The following is a 23,237-nucleotide window of genomic DNA, read 5'->3' as shown; positions in this document are numbered from 1 at the left end:
CCCCTCCGCTGCCGCTGGGTTCCTCTACCGCATCCTCCGAGCTGCGGCTCCGCTGCTTAATGACGCTGCTAATGCTGTCCGGATCGCCAATGCGCTTCCGACCGCCGCCGGCTCAAGTCTCAACGCTCACAAAATGGCGGCGGCGACTACGGCTCGCGAACCGCTTCCTCCAACCGTTGCGTCATGTGAAATTGGGCTGAGGGAAAAAAGGGGCCGGCAGCTTGGAATGCCCCTTTTGTTCGCTCAGCGCGTCCCCATTGGGTGATGCTCAACCGCTCCGCATGCGATTGGCTCGACCTGAAGAACATGAATGTGATTCGCTGGACCATCTCAATCTACAGATGATTGGTTGCTATGGCCAAAAACCCGCCCTCACCTCTGCGTTCAGACTTACGATTGGTTGTTTTTCCCCACTCCCCTCCTCTAACTCCCCGGGCCAATCCCTCCCGCCTTCCCCTTCAGCCCTCAGTTCTGATTGGTGCTCCGCTGCGATCCTGCCTTTCCTCCTCACCCTCCACAGAGTCACACAGAATCAGTCACAGAATGACCCGGGTTGGAAGGGACCTCAAGGATCATGTAGTTCCAACCCCCTGCCTAGCAGGGCCACCAAACATAAACCTTTACTAGATCAAACATACACATTTACTAGATCAAACATAGATCTTTACTAGAACAGGTTCGCTATTGGCCAGCCGTTGTTGTGGTAACGCGGCTTTCCGTAGTCGTAGTAACAAAGCCTGCTCGTGATATTCTCCCAAAGATAATAATAAAGCTTGTGGAAATAAACTCGGTGGCGAAGTGTTTTCTCCACAGCCCTTCCAAAATGCTGCTCCTTTATGAGGAAACGAAACTGAACTTGATGCCTCTATGAGACAGGCAGGGCAGCCAGGTCTGATAGATAGATAGAAATACTATCATAGAATCACCAAGGTTGGAAAAGACCTAAAGCATCATCCAGTCCATCCACCTACCACCAGTATTTGCCCACTAAACCGTGGTAAGAAGCCATTCAAGAATTAAGTACTTTCCCAAACATCTAAGGTTGCAGATACTACCAGAGTCAAACACCGTAGGTTTTCAAACATCAGTTTAATTACATGTAGATTACCTCACTGTACTGTAGGTTTTCGAACATCAGTTTAATTACATGTAGATCACCTCACTGTACATGAGCTCAAGTCCTTTGTTCTCCAGCCCAGATTCACTTAAGGAAGCAGATGGTGTTTCTCTGTGGTTCACAGAATCACAGAATTATCAAGGCTGGAAAAGACATGGAAGATCATCCAGTCCAACCATCACCGATACTTCCTGGCTAAATCATATTCCTCAACACCACATCCAAGCATTTCTTGAACACTCCCATGGTCGGTGACTCTACCACCTCCCTGGGCAGTGAATTCCAATGCCTGACTACCCTTTCCGAGTAGTAAAATTTCCTCCCAAAGGAGGAAATACTGTTTTCCCCAAAGGGGAAAAGGAGCCCTGCAAGGGGAAAAGGAGCCCTGCAAGGGGAAAAGAGCAAGGAAAAGCAGCCCTGAAAGAGAAAAGCATTACAGAATTGGAAAAGGAGCCCTGCAAGGGGAAAAGGAGCCCTGCAATGGGAAAAGAGCAAGGAAAAGCAGCCCTGAAAGAGAAAAGCATTACAGAATTGGAAAAGGAGCCCTGCAAGGGGGAAAGGAGCCCTGCAAGGGGGAAAGGAGCCCTGCAAGGGGAAAAGGAGCCCTGCAAGGGGAAAAGAGCAAGGAAAAGCAGCCCTGAAAGAGAAAAGCATTACAGAATTGGAAAAGGAGCCCTGTGTAGAGAGTGTTTTTTACAGCTAGCTGAGAAGTGTCGTAAACACGGTGCAGTTAATCAAGCAGCCATGCCACCTGCAAGGACAGTGAGATCAACAGGATGCCCTGGGATGGTGAGAAACTAACCATGGTTTTGTGAACTTGGCAAGGGAGTAACTTTCAGGATGATAACAACAAGCTGCAAAGATACTCGGGGATGGTATGTAATTGGGAACCAATGAAGAGCTCCACTTTTGCAATATGTATGAGCTAATTATCCGTATTATAAAGGTACACGCAGCCAAGGAATAAACGAGAATAGCTGATCATATGTCAATGACAGGTGTGGTCGTCTGCTTTTCTCCCGCCATTCTGCAACAATTGGTGACCCCCGACGTGGCCTACCAGGAAGGATCGCAGCAGCGAAGGTGTTCGGATTCTTAAGCAGCGGGGATAGCATACACCAGGAAAAGAAGGTGCAGGTGCTCTACATGACCTTATAGAAGGGCCTAGCTGATACGGGCCGACGACGTCCTTTAAGGCTGCAACAGCGCGCTGACAAATAGGTATGGGAAGGCAAGTGGTTTATGAATTATTTTCTTGCTTTTTTAAAAAAAGGTGTCAGGTATTTTCTTGTTTTTTGAAAAGAAAGCGTCAGGTTAAGGGGACAGACTTGCAAAAGGAACTCCCCGAGTTATTAGCGTATGGGTATGCTAAATGGTTATTTCAGAATCCGCATTTAGTGCATGATCTTTTTGAGTGGCGTAAATTTGGAAATGCAATTTTTCAGGGAATATTAGATGGGGATAAAACAGCTAAAAAATGCGGGAAGTGGTGGCGTATGGTTTATAATGATTTGTTGCTACATCAGGCAGAAAAGAAAGCGGCAGAGCAAGCTAGTGCTGTGCAGGGGAGGAATAAGAATTATAATGAGTGGTTGGATTGCCCGGTGCCCCCTGCTGTGTCCACTGTACAGTTGCCGCTGGCCGCCGAGCCTGCATTGCCGGTGGCTGCGGAGCCGAGTGCCCCGTCTCCGTCTCCCGGCACGTCTGTATCAGACGAGCCGCCTGCATCGACCATGGCGGTACAGCCGGCCCCCTCGACCCCCCTTTGCAATGAGCCGCTCCCTGGGGCACGGAGTGCCCTGGTGGAGGCCGTCGCGCAGGAGTGGGAGGGGGCTTGGGCTGCGCTGGCGCAGGTTTGTTTAGAGGCGGGAGACGGTGAGGCGTTGGAAGCGGTGCAACAGATGGTGCTGCCGGGGGGGTATTCGCCTAATGTTGCAGGCGGGACAAAGGCTACTATCAGTGCTTTAGATTGGAAGTTGTTGTCACAATTGCAGTCTACGGTCAGTCAGTTTGGAGTAAAAAGTGAGCCAGCGAGACAGATACTGGATTATACCTGGAGTACTCAGGTTTTGTTGCCATCTGATTGTCGTTTGATTTTTTCGCAGCACCAACAACTGCTATTTAATGCTTATTGGGAAGAGATGTGCCAACAGAGTGCTGCAATACTTAGGCAGCCCGGAGATCCCTTGTATAATGTCGCCGTTGAAGAACTTTTAGGGGTGGGTCCTTTCATCCGGACAGAGGCCCAGGCTTTATTAGGACCAGTTAAATGTAGGGAGTCAATGTATCTGGCCAGGCAGGCTATGGATAAGATCAAGGCACCAGGTGGGCTGCCGTCTTATATGGGAATCCAGCAGGGAAGAAATGAGGATTTTGGAGCGTTTCTAGATAAGGTAGCTGGAGCCATAGAGAAGGCTGGAGTACCAGAGTACATGAGGGAAATAATGCTAAAACATTGTGCACTTCAGAATTGTAATGCTACAGCTCGTGGCATTCTAAGTACTTTGAGGAGTAACTGGACAATAGAGGAGGCGTTAGACAGATTATCGAGTGTGCCCACAGGGGCTCAGGCTTTCATAGTTGAGGCTATTAAAGAGCTAGGGGCAGGATTAAAGGCACAGGCTGAGGCTTCTCAGAATCAAGTGTCAGCAGCTCTTGCACTCTTACAAGCATCTGTGGTAACCAGTGCAGGCCCAAGCACCTCTTTTAAATGTTTCCGGTGCGGCACTAAGGGACATTTGCGACGGAATTGCCAAGCTGTCGGTGTGTGGTGCCAGAACTGCCGCTCGGACAACCACACCACCGTCACCTGCCGTCACCGGTCAAGAAACCTCCAGCCCAGCGGGAGAAAGAACAGCGGCCGCGCTCCGACACAACCAGCCATTCCCAGCCAGCGGCCGCCTGCCGCCCCCCCCACGTCGCTCACCGCGTTGTCGGTCTCTACGGCCCCCCCGTCCTTCAGTCCGCCTACGTCGCTCGTCGCGCCCCCGCCCTCTGCTCCGCCCACGTCGTTCTCTGCGCCTCGCCATGCCACCCCCCCCTCGTCGTGCACGGCTGCGTCTGTGCAGCCCATGTGTAACGTAGTTAAAGACACGGACGGACCGAAACCAGAGGATCATTGTGATCCCGGTCCAGTAGATCCAGAAAGAGAATCGGACGCATTTCCTCCTGATGATACTTTGAAGGGAGCAGGAATGACAAATTTCCCTACAGCGTACTGTGATGTCTTAGAGCAGTGCAGAAAAGAAACTATATTAAGGGGTGATGCTGACACGTTGCAAACCTTTCCTAATCAGGTCCCCCATTTGGAATCCCTGCTTTGTGAGGCAGTGAAGGAGCTAAGGGAGTCAGTGAGAACATACGGAGTTCAGTCAGCCTTTACATACAATCTTTTGGTTGCAAACAGTGACAGTTACTCTATGACCCCTCACGATTGGAAAACTGTGTTAAGAATGATCCTCTCTCTTATGCAATACACCATGTTTATGACTGAATACCAGCTACATAATTTGACTGATATCTTTTTGCCTCAAATTGGGACAAATCCATGTGGCACAGCACCTCTTCAACTGTGTCAGACAGATGTCACTCACGTTCCTGAATTTGGCTGTCTAAAATATGCACATGTAATAATAGATACTAATTTTTCTTACGTATTTACCACAGCACATACAGGTGAACACAGTCATGACACCCGTAAACACTGGTTATCTGCTTATGCTGCTATGGGAATCCCACATACTACAAAAACAGATAATGGGCCTGCGTATACCTCTAAGGCCACTCAAACTTTCCTCCAAGAAGGGGGTGTTAAACATACTACGGCCATTGCTCATTCTCCCACTGGACAAGCTATCACTGATCACATTTATCAAACATTGAAATCCATTCTTATTATTATTAAACAAAAAAGGGGGAATATGGGAGACACGCTACAAGAAATATTATGCAAGGTTTTGCTTGTTTTGCTTGTGCTGAATTTTTTGAAAATATTATGTAAGGTTTTGCTTGTTTTGTTTGTGCTGAATTTTTTGAATCGTGATCATAGAGATACAGCTTATGTGGATTGTCATTTTGAGGCTTCCCCAGTGCTAAAGGAACAGCCTATGGTTAATGTTTGGAATATGGCCACAGGACTTTGGGGCTGTCCCCTACCACTGACAACTTGGGGTCATGAATATGCTCGTATTTCCACAGGGACTGGCCCTATGTGGGTTCCAGCATGATATCTTCGGTCTCATCTGAAGTCAGAAAATAGCATCCAGCCTTCATAGTAATTGTAATTGTGTGTTTCTTACTTAGTGATATTGCTTTGTAACTTGCTGTGTTATAGATAATATTAGTAATAGTTTGACATAGTGTGTGATTTTCTGTTTTACCAATGCAGTCTCAAGATTTAGAGTTTAAGGCATTAGCTAGGATGTTGTGTGCTTCTTCTATTTTAGTAATAGATCAGATGTGTATTAAACAGGATTTGATCTAATCAATGCTAGAATCTACAGGAATAGCTCTTTTAATGTTTTAGTACTGTTTGGTTATGATATTATTAGCCTATTAATTAGCTTTTCTTAATTTGCAAAGACAAAACCTGGAAAGGAATCCCAGGCAAAGAGATGACCCTGTATCATAGAATAGATACCTCTCTTACATCTAACTAACTGGGATTTTTGAAATATAACCATGCATCATTTTAGACAAAAGTGCACGCTAATAGAACTAAATTTGATAGTTTATTCTGTTTTCCAAGCAGGTGTTCCACTTGGGCTCTATATCACGCACTGGCCATGCGGATATGGTGTACAACTGGAAGAAATCCTTCAGACCCTGAATGCAGGAGAGAATCTGTGATGGGTGAGAGAGGAAATGTGCACCTTGAAGCAGGGGACGCCCTGCTGGCACTACCTGTCGCATCCTCCACCAACATGGCTTGCTGTTTCTCAAGGGTCAATAAGTAATAATGCCCCTAGTGATACTCTAGTACGTTTGTCCTCTAAAATTGGTTCTATTTGACATGTTACTTCATAAAATTGCACGATCATTAATCAATTATTAGCCCAGATAACTCAGTCGGTAGAGCATGGTTATGAGCATCTTAAAAGCATTTATTGCACAAATTTTAGTGGTCATTAAAATCAATATATCAGAGTATATGAAAATTGAAGACTTTTCCTGATCAGTTACAGATTAACACAATTGGACCCTCATGGATTTATTTTCAGTTTACAGAAACTTAGGTTGCAGTACAAACATGTTTGTTCTTTTTAGTGGGTTTAACAGTAATGTTGTTATGTTGTATTTGACTTGTCTCTTTTTTCACTTTTAGAGTATTGTCAATCGAGGCCTTGATTGAGTTATAATAGTTATGTTATTAATTTAAGTAGTGTTGCTATTCTATAGGCAGTATTGTAAGAAGAATTCTATGGAGCGTCCGTCATGGATCCAGATGAGAAGTTCACAGAACAGCAGCTACGAAGCAGGATAAAACTACATGAGAACTGATTGAACAAATGAACTGAACTGCTTGTTAAATATGATTAATCGGTCGTTAAATCAAACCCCTTTTCAGCCTAAAAGAAAACGGGGGAAATGTAGAGAGTGTTTTTTACAGCTAGTTAGCTGAGAAGGGTCGTAAACATGGTGCAGCTAAGCAAGCAGCCATAACACCTGCAAGGACAGCAAGAACAACAGGATGCCCTGGGATGGTGAGAAACTAGCCATGGTTCTGGGAACTCAGCAAGGGAGTAGCTTTCAGTTGATAACAACAAGCTGTTAAGATACTCGGGGATAGTATGTAATTGGGAACCAATGATGAGCTCCACTTTTGGAATATGTATGAGCTAATTATCCGTATTATAAAGGTACACGCAGCCAAGGAATAAACGAGAATAGCTGATCATATGTCAATGACAGGTGTGGTCGTCTGCTTTTCTCCCGCCGTTCTGCAACAAACATCTATATACAAATTTAAGAACACAAAGGAGTAACTGTTACTGTTTATTAACAACCAGTTTTAATAATACGATAAAAGTATGTCCTGAGAAAGGGGAACAAACATGCTTCTTCAAGGTTTTTTAGCTGTTCTGGATCTCAGCCGTCGCTTGATGATCAGATGATCACTTTCCTTCTTTTGTTCCTCAGATTCCTGATGAAAACATTTCAAAAGTTACTCATCTTTTCACACAAGACTGACAAGCTCTTCTTGACCCACGCAAACATATTTCTTCCCCTAAATGGATTTCAGAATGGCATTTGCTTATTATATTTTATTCAGAAAACTATGGGATACCGAGATCATTTTAATGCAGCTTAATCACAAGGAACAAATATGGAGAATGTACAAAATCCTGTTTATCTTAAAAAAGCACACACATCTGAGGAAAGCCTGAAGGCAGCTTTCATTTTGAAATACTTGTTTTCAAAAGAGTATTATAATACTTGTTTTGTGAAACATGAAGCGTTCAGAAAACATTTTTAGCCTCAATCCCTGTAGCTATGACTTGCCCAGAATTTCAGTTCTCGGTTCAGTTCCATGTTCTCAGAACTACAGTGAGAAAAGAAATTGTCTCATCTTCTTCATCCTCTAACAAAAAAAAAAAAAAACATTTTGGTTTCTGCCCCTATCATTCGTCAAATCATCAAAAAATTCAGAGGGATATTACAGTATGGGCAAATGATCACTATGCTGAACAGAAAAAGGACTCTAATATAATTAAAAGATGCAGTTCCAACAGAGCAAGAATGTTCTTAGCACAATAGCTGCCGACAGAGTCATGAAACTGGCACATCAGATCCTTTGCAAGTTGGCTTAGACAGGAGATCATAGTTTAAGCATACCTAAAAAGCTGTCTAAGTTGTGCTCTAGAAAAGCGTGTAGTAGAAAAATCCCACTCCGACACACTGAAATTATCTATGATTCCAAATTAGAAGACATCTCCGTGATTGCTACATCACCTACTTAGTAAACTGTAAGCCAGCCAAACACAGAGATCTTTGAGGACAAAATAAAACAGAACAGCAGGAAGACCAACAAGAATGACTTGGTAGAATAAAGAAATACCTCAGTACTTTCAACCTCCCCCTGCAAATAGATGAAACCTCCAGTCTGTTTGGACTCCTTAGTAGTTTATTTTAAGCCAAGACTACAGTATAATCGCTTACCGAAGAAGCAGGTATATTTAGAGGGCCAGAAATGACAGTGGAATACAGCTTCCTTTTGCATCGTTTTGGCTTGGTCTCTCCTTCTTCGAGACTTTCAGGTTCGTTTGATTTAGGAGAACTTACTGCTGACATCAGCTTCTTGGCTAGAAGAAATTTGTTTTGATACATAAACCAATCAACTTACTGGTTTTGTGAGTCTTTAAATCAATGAATGCAAAAAAAGCTTTGTAACAAACTTGGTTTATAAATGACACGTAAAATTTAAGTGAAAATACTCAGAAATTGTATGTGTTCATCGAGGTTCTTTATTGCTTCTATAGATGAAACTGTTTATAGGTTCATGTACGGCAGCTTAAAGCACGCATTAAAATGGAGTATGAAAGACAATCATGGCTCAGAAGTCGCTGGAAGTCAGAAACTTCAGCAGGAGTTAAACAACAGGCCTAACTTTGGTGCTGACAGAAGCACAAGACAGAACCAACTTTCTCTGTATACTTGTAGGTTTTCACAAATGTAATAATGAATCTCTGAAGAGACGAATAAATGCATGTACTTCATAAATCAAAGGACAACTTAACATGGCAGACAAGTCTAAGAACACATACATTAATAGCCTACAGCAGAAACAAGCCATTCTACAATTTCTAGAAAACATGGAATAAAACTTATTCTACACCAACCTTTAGAGTGTATAATAGAAGGAGAGCTTTGAATAAAATCTCCAACTTTTTGCAGTGTTTCATCCTTCTTTTTAGTCAGTCTTGAAGCATGTACTCGCTTTCTCAGGAAGTAGTCTTTTCCGGATTTCTGTTCAACAGAGATGTGAACATGTGAAACAAGAGCATTGTTTAAACTTCATTTTAGTTCAACGTTATTTTAAGTTGACATTTTGAGCTTTACTACTGACACCTCTGTTCATTATGCTGATGATACCACAACGGCAAGTAATGTAGACAATTTTATACCCTTTAGGGAGTTGTCAAAATCTCAGCTATTTCAAGGCATACGTTTCTTAAAGTTTCTTAATAAGGCAGTAGTTTCTTTAAAAGTAGCTCCCAAGCTGTGGAGTTGTTTCTTACATAAGCTGTTCTAATTACATAAAATAAACAAACATACAAAACAGAAGACAACAAATGGGAAAAATCTACTACTCATACTCTGACCATGCCAAGGATACTGCTATCACATGTGAACATCTGTTTTTAATAACTGCCATGCATATTAATGATATGAACCTTAGTTTAATACAAGGGCTTCACTTACAAAAGCACACGATAATACACTAAAGCTTCTCTTCCCAACTATTCAGTGTGCAATATCCTTCCCTCCAAATCATTACACAGTACAGCCATTACACGCTCTGGGGACAGACTGACTTGCCCTTTGGTTAGCTTATGGAATTTAATAGGAAGAGCTCATAAGCATGTAAGATTCCCATTCAGGTATACACATAAGGATAAGACACTGCTTCTTTCGTGTGACCACACAATTACAGGAAGTCCCAAGCTAGCTTCAAAACTAGAACAAAAACCAACCATTTTCTCGTTACTTGCAGAGGGTGAATTAAAAGCCATGACAGATTTTGTATTTTTCGTGTTCTCACTTTTCACAAAATCCTGGGAAAATAAGACAAGTTTCAGCCATGATTCTTTTGGAAAGAACAATTGATGTCACAAAAGTGAACACTTTAAACACTTTTGCTAATAGTAGGGAAGTATTTGCTAGTGGTAACTATTCCACTGTAAATCAAATAATAAATAAGCATTCAATTATAAAAACAGGACATTAAGATATCAGTATTAGACATCTCATGATGTCTAAAAAGCTGATTTATGTCTACAGGTTTCAAAGAAAATACACAATGGAGTTAAGAGAAATTAAAAAACCATGGAATTGCTGAACCTGAATATACACAAGGAACAAACTATCACTTATCTACAGGCTATGGTTCCAAAGGTAGAACATCTCCTCTAATTCCTACTCAAACTGGTTATTTCTCTTTTAGATTAATGAACTATTTCTGTCTTCTACCTTTCACATCGCATAACTCACCTTTGTTCTTCTGCATCAGCTCTTCTTCAGTTTTAAGTAGTTTGGTGTTTTTCTCTGTTAGCTCTTCTTTGGTCTCCATCAGTTCAAAGTTAGTTTTCTCCAGCTGCTTTTCAAACCAGCCAATATCTTCCTTCGGGTCCTCCAGGGATACAATGGAACTATGTGCTGCCTCAGCTTGCTCTTTAATATCCATGACATCATAATGCACAGAATCAAGAATGCCCTCAGGATCAACACAGGTGTCAGGCACTATGCTATGTTCTCCACCCTGAAACGTAATTTATAATCAGTTAAAACTGGTGAATAGCTGACTACATAATAGCTGTTATTTCTACAGATAGTCTGGATAGCCACTATGAAGACAGCCATACAAGAAGTTTTTAATTTCAGCTTCAAAACCCACCTCACAAATTCACATACAACATGACAGTGATTCGTATGGGGGGAAGATAAGTGGCATTCTAGTAACAGCTAATATATTTTATAGTATTTGATGACCACACTCCCCCTTTTCTTTTTTTTTTTTTTGTTTTTTTAAATATTACCCCAGATTGATCTCCTTCAAATTTAACGTACAAGTTCGGACTCCCCTTTTCTTTGTATACAGCGTAAATTTTCATTTTGTGTTGCAGAAACAAGGAAAACGCCCAAATTCCCAAAGCTTTCTGAAACTGTTCTTAAGGCTCAGCAACTATTCCTGCTAGATGAAGAATAGATGTATCTTGCTCATCATACAGCAACACAGCATGCACTTCTTTGTAAACAGCCTTGTGTTTCTATAAGATGTGCCCATAACATTTAAATAGTAAAAAAGGAAAATATTTAAGGAAAAAAAAAAAAGGAAAATATTTAATAAAAAAAATATACCAGGGTGTCATGGTTTAATAATTTTGTAATTTTGCTATCAGTATCACTCCTGTTAAGGAGCTATCTTAGGTTTGCGATTCTGCACCTGTGAGCTTGACCTTGAAAGTCCAGGCGGACTGCCAATACTCCGGTTTATTTTATAAACACTGCTGAGCTTTGGTTTTTTTTTTTCACTTTTTTTCCCTCTCTATTGAAAAAAAAAAAATAAATAAATGTTCCCTCTACTAAGTGTGCATTATAAGGTACTGCATTTCATTAGTTCCTCTTTTACGATGCTCCAAACATATTGGACCATGTTTAAGCTAGCCTATTTTTCCTATGAAGTTATAGGAATGTATAATAGATTGAAAGCATGGTTAGCAACACTTATTTGGTATTTGCATGCAGCTCCAGAGGGAGCAACTAATGCAACCAATAGTATGGATATGGTGGTTTTTGAGCGTGCTTTTCCTTTTTTCTTTGCATCTTTTAAGCAGTCTTCGACTGACCAATTGTCCCAGTGGACCACACTGTCAATCGTATTAATCTCCCTCAATTTGCTGTTGGTTATTGTAGTGATCTCACTCGGTATCTGGATTTATAACATCAGGAGGAAGTCTTCCTTAGAGTCAGAGAATACTGAGTGGCAGGGAGTGTGGAGAAACTTTGGAGAGACTTTTAGAGGACAGACATCTTTAGTGTCATGGAGCTTTACTCCTGAACACTTAAAGAATCCTGAGAGTTTGACTGCATATTTGAGACAGGAATGTTGTGGCTCAGGCAGATCTAAGGAGGCACAAATGACTTGGGGCCTAGCTAATGCTTATCAGGCCTTATTCAATACCATTCCTGAGAGGGAAGATTTTGAGGTTGAGAGAGAGAGTCTCAGGGCTGAGAATGAGAGTATCCAATCCAAACTCGACACTCTCCAGTCCGAGCATAACGTCCTCCGGTTCGGGTACAACACTCTTCAGTCCAACTACGACAGCCTCCAGACTGAGTTTGGTGCTGTCCAGAAATATAAAGCCTTGGTGGACATTGGTGCACAATGCACCCTAATGCCCTCAAGTCACCAAGGGACACAACCAATATATATCCATGGAGTAACTGGGGGTTTACAAGAACTATGACTATGTTGGAGGCCGAAATAAGCCTCACTGGTAAAAACTGGCAAAAACAACCTATTGTGACTGGTCCAGAGGCTCCATGTATACTGGGAATCGATTACCTTAGGATGGGATATTTTAAGGATCCCAAGGGGTATCGATGGGCCTTTGGGATAGCTGCTGTTAACACAAACGGTGTTAAGCAGATGTCAGCTTTACCTGGTCTGTCAGATGATCCTTCTGCTGTGGGGTTGCTCCAGGTAAAAGACCAAGAGGTACCAATTGCCACCAGAGTGGTTCACAGACGGCAGTACCGCACCAACAGGGACTCATTGCTCCCCACTCACAAGCTAATCTGCCAATTAGAGAATCAGGGAGTGATTAGCAAAACTCACTCGCCTTTTAACAGCCCCATATGGCCAGTGCATAAAGCCAGTGAAGAATGGAGGCTGACGGTGGATTACCGTGGCCTAAATGAAATCACACCTCCATTGAGTTCTGCTGTACCAGACATGCTAGAACTCCAGTATGAACTGGAGTCAAAAGAAGCTAGGTGGTATGCCACCATTGACATTGCTAATGCCTTCTTTTCCATCCCATTGGCTGCAAAATGAAGGCCACAGTTTGCTTTTTCCTGTAGAGCTGTTCAGTATACCTGGAACCGTTTAACTCAAGGGTAGAAGCACAGCCCAACAATTTGCCATGGGTTGATCCAAGCTGTCTTGGAACAGGGTAATGCTCCCGAACACTTGCAGTATATTGATGATATTGTCGTGTGGGGCCATACAGCAGCAGAGATTTTCAAGAAAAGAAAACAGATAATCCAAATTCTTTTGCAAGCTGGTTTTGCCATTAAGCGCAGCAAGGTGAAGGGGTCTGCCCAGGAAATCCAGTTCTTAGGTGTAAAATGGCAAGATGGGCATCGACACATCCCAGCAGATGTGATTGAAAAAATCACTGCTATGTCTCCTCCCACCAACAAGACAGAGACCCAATCTTTTCTGGGAGTAGTGGGCTTTTGGAGAATGCATGTCCCAAACTACAGCCACATAGTGAGCCCCCTCTATCAGGTAACACGGAAGAAGAATAATTTCTCATGGGGTCCTGAGCAGCAGCAGGCTTTTGAGCAGAGAAAACAAGAGATAGCCCGTGCCGTGGCCTTGGGGCCAGTACGGACAGGACAGGATGTGAAGAACATCCTCTACACTGCTGCTGGAGAGAAAGGTCCCACTTGGAGTTTGTGGCAAAGAGCTTTAGGAGAAACCCAAGGCCAACCCCCGGGACTTTGGAGTCGAGCATATAAAGGGTCTGAGGAGTGCTACACTCCAACTGAGAAGGAGATCTTAGCTGTGTACGAGGGGGTTCAGGCTGCTTCTGAAGTAGTTGGGACAGAGGTTCAGCTCCTTCTAGCACCTCGCTTGCCTGTGGCCCCCCTGTCACGGACACAGGTAGATTTTTGTTTAAACCGTGACAACTACCCAGAATGCAGCATCAGGGAATTTTTGCCTAGAACTCTGGAGGACTATTTGTAACTCAGAAAGGTCAGAGATAGAAAGTTCACACTGATTTCTGGGTCACCAGCCTCACCGTACATCAGCATTTTTGGTTTTTAAATGATACATAAAGTTCTCAATGGCACTGCTCTAGTCGGTAGTTCTTTTTCTTTCCGTGCAGCTTGCTCTGTTCATGGCTTGTGAACCACTATTCAGGCCAGACAGCTGCAGCCCCAAAGACCTGCCATAAATGTACAAATTCTACCAGGATAATGTCTTGGTAGTGGAGAAACAGGATGCGCAGTCATATGGCTCTCACACATATCTTGTACAACCAGCTTGGCTCTGGACTGGGCATCACCAATGTCACAGGTGTACACGTCACTGTCACTTTTCTCCAGATTTTTTATGCACAGCTGCAGGTCTCGTCCTTTCTGTGCCCTCTTGTATTTCCTGCCAGGCCTGAGCTCAGCAATGCCTTTCCTCCATATGACGAAGGATGCGGCTTTCTCGCTCTGACATGTAAAAAGTGCACTTCCACTTTCTTCAATTTTCACATCTGAAAGTTCCTTGATAAAGTAATTAGGTTTTTCTGGAAGGAAAAAAAAAAGGATGAGGGTGTAGGACAAAGGGATTTGTTACCCCAACAAGTCCCAAGCATACAGAGGTGTCCTGAATCTCCTTTGCCCTCATTTCAGAATATCACATAGAGATGCAAAGAGTCTAAGAAGACCACAGAGTCCACCCATTTACATAGGTTTGATAATTCCAGTAGATATCTGGAAAGTTCAATACCATTATACATGCGCTGGTAGGATCTCATCTGATAAACTGCATATAGTTTTGATTACACATATTCAATATAGACTAATTCAGATTGCCATCTTTTCCTGGCTCACTAACACCCAAGATCATAGAATCATAGAATGATCACAGTATCATAGAGTGGCCTGAGTAGAAAAGGACCTCAAAGATCATCTAGTTTCAAACCCCCTCCAAGGGGTCACCAACCACCAGACCAGGCTGCCCAGATCCACATCACACTGGAGAATCATTCAGTTTCCAGATTATTTTAAGGAAAAGATTTTAATCCATCATATTTTCTGAAAACTAAGAATTGATCCTGCTCAAGGAAACAGAAGAGAAAAACATCACCCACAGGCTGCAGATATTTACCTCGACTTCTCTACATGCCATCCCCAGTGTGCTTTTCAACTCACCTTGCACAGTGACCCTGGCTTTTGTTATGGAGTCCTCTGTCTCACAGGGGTACTCCCCACTGTCCTTGGCAGTAGAGTCATGGATAATCAGAATGGCCCCAGTTCCCTCCTGCTGCAAGTCGTACTTCTGGCTTTTTCTGATTGCTTTGCCATCCTTGCACCACCTGATGTTCAAATCCGGTTTTGACAGCTCACAGCTCAGGCTGATGTCCTGCCCTGCTGCTGCTGTCTTATCCTCCAGCTGTTTTGAAACCTCAGTAGGTTTTCCTGGAAGAAAACATTGCTTTTTGAGTAACATACACTTAGGGTAGGAGGCCTCTCTCAAAATACATGCATCTACCTGCTGGAGATAAGTTAGAGAGGCACTTGCAACAGACGCCATCCTACAGCCAGCAGTAATCTGCAAAGTACAGACAATAGAATTCCAGGCAGCATTTATTCTCTCTTAAATCTACCCAATTGAGGATGATGAACCATGTCTGAAAACTGCCTCTTTCTTCTCTCCACTCATCACACTGGGAGCCTCGGATGATGCTCTCAGATGCACATGTTCTAGATAGGAATTTGTTGTACAGCTAGATGATGTGAAGGCCATCCCTTCAGCTTATACTTAGAGGATATTTGCTCCCACAGTTCCCTCAACAGATCATTCCTGACTTACTGTTAATGGAACAAGCTGTAGTGAGATGCCCATTTCCAACACTACCCCAGTGCTTTGGGTAGTTCTCACATTTGTGTAAAATGTTTTGTCCTTTTACTTATTTTTAAGAGAAATTCTCAGTGCTTCGAGGTTCAAGTAGAAGGTTGCTATTCACTTTAACCATATTATGAGTTAGCTCTCATGACAATCTTATCAGAAGACAGTTGAAGGAATCAGACCCCAGAATCTCTCCCATCTCATTACCTTTCACAGACAGAGAGGCTTTGGAGGTTAGACCACGGGCAGTAAAAACGACTTCCCCAGCGTCAGTAGGAGTCACACTTTTGATAATGAGAGTATATTTCCGACCCACGTTAGAAGCTTTAAATCGCCCACCACTTTCCACTCTGCTTCCATTCAGTGTCCAGTTGAACTCATCAATGCTTTCATGGGACGGAATGCATTCAAAAGTACAATCTTCTCCCTCCTGGATTTCAGTGTTTTTCAGCCGTTTGGTAATGCCACTATTCAGCTCTGGAAGGTAAGAGATAGGTTAGAATGAGGTTTATATGGAGAAAAGGCATTTGTGACTGACATGAGTAGCAGTACTGGTGTTTTAACTCAGGATTTGCAGAACATGGCTGCGTTCCTTACTGATGTATTCTCTAAGACATTCTCCACTCAGAATTACCAGAAAGCTATAAAAAAAAAGAGACAAGAATCTCTTGTCTTTGCTCTTGAAGAACTACAATTAGAGCAGCTCAGTCCATGGAGCAGAATGAAGATTCAATGAGCTACGGAGGGAAAAACCTAACAGAGAGGACAACTCTAGGATGCTGCGTGAGAAAAAGGGATTTGCCTATGACAAGAAATTAAATGTTTCTATTAGCTAATTTGTTACCAATCTACCCCTACTGGTGTTCAAACCATTTCTCCATTTTAGGGATGTTTAGAAAGGAAATATTTCCAGGACATTCTTGATGTGTTTGGTGATTTTCATGGCAAAATGAGATACATTTACATCAAAAGCAATGGGAATTTTCCAGACATCACTGTGCTAAATTGCAGTAATACACTTCTATTGTAGAAACTATTAAGGCTCGTGGGGGAATAGGTGTAAGACATAGTGACCACACTGAATGTGCTTTCAGCACTCCTTTACTTTCCACAGTACTTACCCTGAATGCCGACCTTTGATTTGGCAACATCACTGCCAATATCACAGGTATAGAAACCTGCATCTGACTTCTCGAGGTCATGGATAAGGGGACATAGGGTCTTCCCAGACTGTACCAGCTCATACTTGTTGCCAGAAGTGAGCACAACACCGTCCTTTTTCCACACTGGTTTGACCTTCTCTTTAGAGACTTCGCATTCCAATTTAATCACACCCCGCTCCTCACCAAAAACATCATCCAAGGACTTCATGAAGACAGCAGGCTTCTCTGCAATTAAAAAGGCAAAACAGAACAATGTGATACAGAAGTTGAGACATTTCCAGTTGCTTTCAGATTTTTAAAGAGGGATAAATAAATCTTTACCAGCACTGACGACACCAATATAGAACCTAAAGCGGTTTCATGTGTGTTGACTGAATGCACTTTATGGAATTCTGAACTAATCAGTAGGAGAATACAGGGAACAGGAGGGACAGCCTGCATTGCCTTGGGTGGGACTGATATCATATGAAGTAATTGGGATGCAGCTCTTCTAAAGCTGGAGAGCTGGCATTGCCCTCACATGGAGCAGAGCTCATACAGCAGGCCACAGGATTAAGAGGATAAGCTGCTGAACATATTTGATTTTCCTGTTTTATTGACTCCTTTTATCAATCTTCTATTTCACCTATCAGATGTTTATACTGAGGAAAAAACTTCCACCAAATGCAAAAGAAAGGAGAAAGAGGAAATCCTTCAAACTCTGAGCGCATAGAGTAAAAGAGCTTAATTGCTGGGGAGAGCAGATTAGAATCACAGTACCCTTAGAATTGGAAGAGACCCTTAAAGGCCATCTAGCCCAGCTCCCCTGCAATAAAAAGGGACATTCACAGCTAGATCAGGTTGCTCACAGCCTGGTCACTAGTCATCCCAGAGGCAAAACACACACTGAATGATCTCTCCCTGCAGTCATAAATCCTTGGAGACAACAGCATTGACACTGCATGTTACTGAAGCAGTAAAAGAAACTGCTCTTGTAACTCTCCTTGTGCTAAATAAAATGATGATAAAAAGCAATGGAATGCTTTGGCAGGACACCAAAACCATCCTCCTTCCTTGATATCTGCTGCAATGGAACCTTCCACTGGAAGAAAGCCTTTGATGACTTGTCACCCCAGAGAGGTGAGCTTTAGAAGCAGGACTGCTGCACAATAGAATGAACTGGAGCTCCTTAGCATCTCTTACATCCAGGAGGGCTGTGATCAGACCCACCTATCACCTTCAGGTGCGCTTTCTGACACCTTGTCTGACTTCACTGTCACTGTGCCAGCATCCTCAGGCTTAACCTGCTTCATTGTCAGTGTGCAGCAATTGCCAACATTCTTGATGTCATTGTAATTGTTGGTGTAAAGGAGGTTGCCATTCAGGAACCATTCCACGTCCTCGTCATCACGGGACAGCTCACAGGAGAAGACAGCAGAGCTCTCTTCTTCAATTTCCACATCCTGCAGGTGCTTCGATACTTCTATATTGCGGGCTGTGGGGAAACAAGGTGAACTGTTACCACTGTTACTATAAATCATACTGGGATGTGGTAGAATGGTTGGACTAGATGATCTTTGTGTAATCTTCTCAGTGAACATTATACATTTATAAAATTAGCAGGAGAGAACAGCAGAAATCAACCCCAAGAAGAGAAATCTGAGGTGAAATAGGTTCAGCTTCAGAATCTTGAGCTCTGCTGAATGCTTATCCCTCTTGATCTTGTACTTCTCAGAGGGCTTGATGAGTGTGTGGCCCTTGAACCATTTCACAACCTTTGGAGAAGGCCTGAAGTCACAGGACAGGATGACAGAATGATGTTCCAAAGCTGTCTTGTCCTTCAACTTCCTGGTGATTTGTATATGGTAATCTGCAAAGCAGGGGTGGAAGAGAAGAAAGGATGAGGACAATTGGAAGAAGAGGATAGTCTCTTGCGTGTATTCCATTCCAATTAATGTCATGTTCACAATGGTTCTTTGAACAACTCTAAAGATAAAACAAACGATTGTCTATAGGGAATGCCACTGACTACATTTCTATAAAGTAATACTGTATGTTATCTACCAAATGCAAGGTCCAGCTCTTGTTCTGTGCTTATTAAATTGCTCCCAATTGTTGAGGCTTTTATTCAAATAAGAGTGAGTTGAAAATATAACAAGTACTTTAGGATGTGAATGGAGACTCTTACGCTGGGGACAACAGCAGATAAAAAGCCTGCAAGTTTCTTTCAGATGAAATCAATGACAAACTGCATCAAATTTAGGTGCTACCAAACTCAAACTTGTCTACTTCAGAAATACAATTAATTTCACCTGATTTGACTTCTTTGGTATAGCCAAGGACAAAACCTCAGCTCTGTAGATCTGAATAGTAAGCACATCACAACTATTCAAACAGATCTTTTACTGAGATGCAGCTGTCTCATTTAGTGTCCAACGACTTTGAACTGGAAATGGAGCAGACCCTCCAGACACACACACAATATTTCAAAGACCCCAGTGAAGGAAGACTGTACGTTAATTAATTCTTCATCTTCATGATGTAAACCAAGCCAGGATATGTTACCTCTGACAAGCAGATTGGCTGTGGGTTTTGATTTGCCAATTGAGAACTGAATGGTGCTTGTCATATCAGTGGTGGTTTTCAGTATGGTCAGCTGGTGGATGGTGCCTTCTTGATGCATAATCAAGTATCTGCCAGCCTGTTAGACTTCCCCACGTAGGAATACCACTTGGGAGGTTTCACAGAAGGAATGGATATCTCGCATTCAAATTTGGCTTCTTCAGGCTCAGTCACATAGTCATCACACAGCTCCTTTACTAGATTAATGGATTGCTCTTTAAGAAGGATGGAACAAGAGAAAGCAGAGATTTAGAAGGAATGTAAAAAACCCTTACATTATCACCCCACTTACGTCAGCATTACTGCACATGAACACTACACCTATCAGCTCAGAATGCCTTGAAACATCATTAAAAAATAATAGAAAGAAAAGAATGTTGTTAAGAAGTCAGACAATAAGATTGACAATCTGAAAAGAGCCCAGATCTTCTGATTCCCAGTCCAACATCTAAATCAAACCATGACCTTCCCATCCCAATATCAAACTCCTCGCATTACAAAATGGAAAAGAGGTTCAATGAAACACGGACATTGATAATTACTTTGGTTAAATACAGCAACTTAGCTCTGAACAACAAGTTTTCTCCTAGTAAAGGTCTCTGTAGCTCAAATGTAATGACTCAGGAGAAATTCATTTTCCAGGAAGTTCTTGCCCTTATAATGGTAACAGTGGCAAAGCTGGGGACTGAACTCTTGAGTAGTGTGCTAACTCAAATGTCTCCCTTTTCTTTATCACACTTAACATCATATATATACCCTAACATTGTATATATTAAAAAAAAAAACAAAAACCCTGTGTTCTTTTCAAACAGCAAGAGAAAATGAAGAAAAAGTCAAGCTATGTTTTTATCCCTCAACGTTCAAACACAAATCTGAAGTCGAAAGGTAGAAAATAAACCTCCTAAGAAAATAATCTGTTTTACTTAGCAAAAGTAAATTCCAAAAGACAAGCTGGATATTTTGTGGGCAGAAAGGTAGGTAGGTAGGAGTTTTTATTTCTGTGAAAGGTCCTGGTGGTGTTTAACTTCCTTGACATTAAAGCAAAGGATGTTAGCTCGTTTATAACATAAGATAATTTAATCAAAATCGTCATCAGAAGCATAATTACCTTTAACTGTAAGATGGGCAGAAGATTCACGAGATTCTGCCTTTTCTGCTACAGATTTGATTTCTGCTGCATCCTTGACTTGGACACGTGTGTAAGTCAGCGAGTAGGTCTTTCCTGAAGCAGAGAACCACAGAGTCACTAAGGCTGGAAAAGACCACTAAGCTCATCTAGTCCAACCGCCAGCTCATCCCTACCAAACTGTGCTCTTGAGAGCAAACCCACAACTACACTTGGCTTCCTTGAGCAAAGAGCTCTGAGGCACATGGCCAGGCTGAGCATCATCCATCTGGTTTCACAGCATCACTGCCTGTTCTCTCATGTCAATGAAACCACCCATTCCCCCACGTCCACATCCCCACCAAAGTGTAATCTAAACATGGCTTCTACAAGGACTGACCAAATGTGGCCACCGTCACCTTCAAAGTACCTGATACAGAAGGATCACACTCACTGTCAGACAAAACCTCTTTGGAGAGGTGAACTGACTGCCCTGTTCACCCCCACTTTGGAAATAACTGCACTCATTTCCTACCTGCTCCCGGCAGTGTGGGATGGTGGGATAGCATCACACTTCCCACACTAAGCATCCCACCATGTCACTTGTTCCACCCTAACCTCAGTCCCAAAACAAAAGGGGAACTCCCTTCTGAACCTTCTTCATTTCAGATGTCTTATATGCTTGATCTCCAACCCACCCCCCACTCAGGAGAAAGATCCCCCTCTTACACCCTACCATCTTGCCGCATACTGATGTTGTCATCAGCCTTCAGCTTGTTGTCATCTTTGTACCACTGGCTCTGAACCTCATCGTGTGAAATCTCACAGACAAAAGATGCACTCCCATATTCATTCACTTCCACATCTTCCAGTGCTTTAACAATCTTGATATCTCCAGCTGTGAAACACTAGAGATATATTTGTCAGGGTATTTCCAGAACTGAGTGCAGCATCTTTTCCTTACACATATTTGCATAGAAAATAAGTAGGATTATGTTTTATTCTAAACCATCATCCATTCCTGAGTCATTTCTCTCTTCAACACAGTCAATGCATTATTGCCATTGAACTAAAAGATAGACTTACTAGCTACAATGGAGCTCCCTGCAAACAGTTTTCATGGAAACCAGAATCTCATTTATTCTAAAACCTTTCAAGCAAAATTAAGGGTAGAAAAACAATAGAACTGAATGAATCTTTAAGGTCATTTAGTTCCAGTCCCCCTGCTATAGGCAGGGACACCTCCCTCCACACCAACTCTTCTCCTCAGGGTCAAGGCTTCTCTCAAATCATTCTCCTCTAAGCCTGTGCCTGTGCTTGGGATTGCCCTGACCCAGGTGCAGGGCCTTGTACTTGGCCACACTCAAGTTCATGAGGCTGCCAAGGGCCCACCTCTCCAGCCTGTCCAGGTCCCTCTAGGTAGCATCCCTTCCCTCTAGCACATCAACAGTACCGCTCAGCTTGGTGTCATCTGCAAACTTGCTGAGGCTGCATTTGATTCCACTGTCCTTGTTGCCTACAAAAATGTTAAATAACACTGGTCCCAACACCACCCTTCACCTGGACACTGAACTATTGACTGCAGCTCTCTGAGTGTGACCATCCAGACAGTTCCCTATCCTGCAACTGGTCCATCCATCAAAACCATTTTTCTCCAGTTTGGTGACCAGGATGTCATGCAGGACGGGATCAAATGCTCTGCACAGGTCCATGTAGATGATGTCAGTTGCTCTCCCATTATCCACTGATGCTGTTACTCCATCATGAAAGGCCACCAAGTTTGTCAGGCATGGCTTGACTTTGAGGAACCCATATTGGTTACCACCAATCTCCTCATCTTCATTTTCCAAACTATGCCAAGGAGAACTAGACAGAACTCTACAATGTCGTGTCACTACAAACCTGTCTGAATCATTGGCTTCTCTGCATGCTCATCACTAGTCTCTCCTTAGCTTGTGTGCCCACAGTGTATAGGGAATGTCAGCCACAAATCTTACCTAGGGGACATCTTTGCTTCAAAATCCCTTGAACATCACACAATCCCTTTTAACTCTCCAGGTCTGCACTTATTTGTGTTAGAATCAGACCATATTTCTGTGCTGCTATTTCCCTTTCCTTCTGAAGGGCCTGGATACAACTTGGATTAACCAGAGGAGCAGAGTTCCTGCATAAAACAGCCAGTACTGAAACAGCAACCCAACCTGGTTGCAGACTGAGAGAGAAAATGAGAGTTCACCACCTGTGAATAATGAGACTTCTCTTATTTCCCTGGGAAGTAATGCCCACTTTTTTACTTTGACGGAGCTCCTTCCCATCATAGAAGGGAAAATATCAAGTCAAATCTACATTAGTCCTTCCATCTCTGCACTCAGCAAAGGGAGCCTTCAGATCTATGCTTAATTCACCCAATTCCCTAGAATTAATGGAACTGTACTTACTGGAACATATGCTGAAGCTTAAGCACAGTGCAGTGTTTTCAACATGTAGGAATAGCTATAGAACATGCATAAATTCTGGCTGACCTATGACAGCTTAAAGCACTGCGGAGGACTGTTAACAAGCCCGTTTGGACATCACCTTGAATAAATGACGTTATCCCCAAGTAAGGGAAGGAACAGCTGAGCACTGGGGAGGTGCACAAAGGGCCAGAGCAAACTCTCACACTGTCAGGTGCAAAGA

General features: G+C 42.7%; 1 protein-coding gene and 2 long non-coding RNA genes across 3 annotated transcripts; all 3 read right to left on the bottom strand.

The window, feature by feature from the left end:
* Positions 1 to 8,657: 8,657 nt before the first annotated feature.
* On the bottom strand, positions 8,658 to 10,568 carry LOC146760338 (uncharacterized). The gene is made up of 3 exons (XR_014947670.1): positions 10,328 to 10,568; positions 9,811 to 9,891; positions 8,658 to 9,082 (listed from the first exon to the last, which is right to left on the bottom strand). It is a non-coding gene; the product is annotated as an uncharacterized LOC146760338 (long non-coding RNA).
* Positions 10,569 to 15,831: 5,263 nt separating this feature from the next.
* Positions 15,832 to 17,148, bottom strand: LOC146760337 (obscurin-like). Its single transcript, XM_085551372.1, has 2 exons — positions 16,811 to 17,148; positions 15,832 to 16,166 (listed from the first exon to the last, which is right to left on the bottom strand). Exons 1-2 carry the CDS (start codon positions 17,058 to 17,060, stop codon positions 15,832 to 15,834), a joined length of 585 nt encoding a protein of 194 aa, XP_085407498.1. The 5' UTR covers positions 17,061 to 17,148.
* Positions 17,149 to 17,824: 676 nt separating this feature from the next.
* Positions 17,825 to 20,670, bottom strand: LOC146760336 (uncharacterized). Its single transcript, XR_014947669.1, has 3 exons — positions 20,562 to 20,670; positions 19,397 to 19,668; positions 17,825 to 18,701 (listed from the first exon to the last, which is right to left on the bottom strand). It is a non-coding gene; the product is annotated as an uncharacterized LOC146760336 (long non-coding RNA).
* Positions 20,671 to 23,237: the final 2,567 nt, after the last annotated feature.

Source organism: Coturnix japonica, chromosome 6 (assembly GCF_054131305.1).
Source record: "Coturnix japonica strain WE chromosome 6, WE-NBRP24, whole genome shotgun sequence".
Classification (NCBI taxonomy): Eukaryota; Metazoa; Chordata; class Aves; order Galliformes; family Phasianidae; genus Coturnix; species Coturnix japonica.
The sequence above is the reverse complement of the archived record's forward strand: the minus strand, read 5'-3'. Positions and strand labels throughout refer to the sequence as shown.

Bases quoted from the DNA above. Each gene is read 5' to 3' on its own strand.
- LOC146760337 (XM_085551372.1), bottom strand. From the start codon at position 17,060: ATGAAGTCCTTGGATGATGTTTTTGGTGAGGAGCGGGGTGTGATTAAA. The intron at 16,167-16,810 runs GTAAGTACTGTG...CTTACCTTCCAG, and splicing joins ATCAAAGGTCGGCATTCAGG to AGCTGAATAGTGGCATTACC.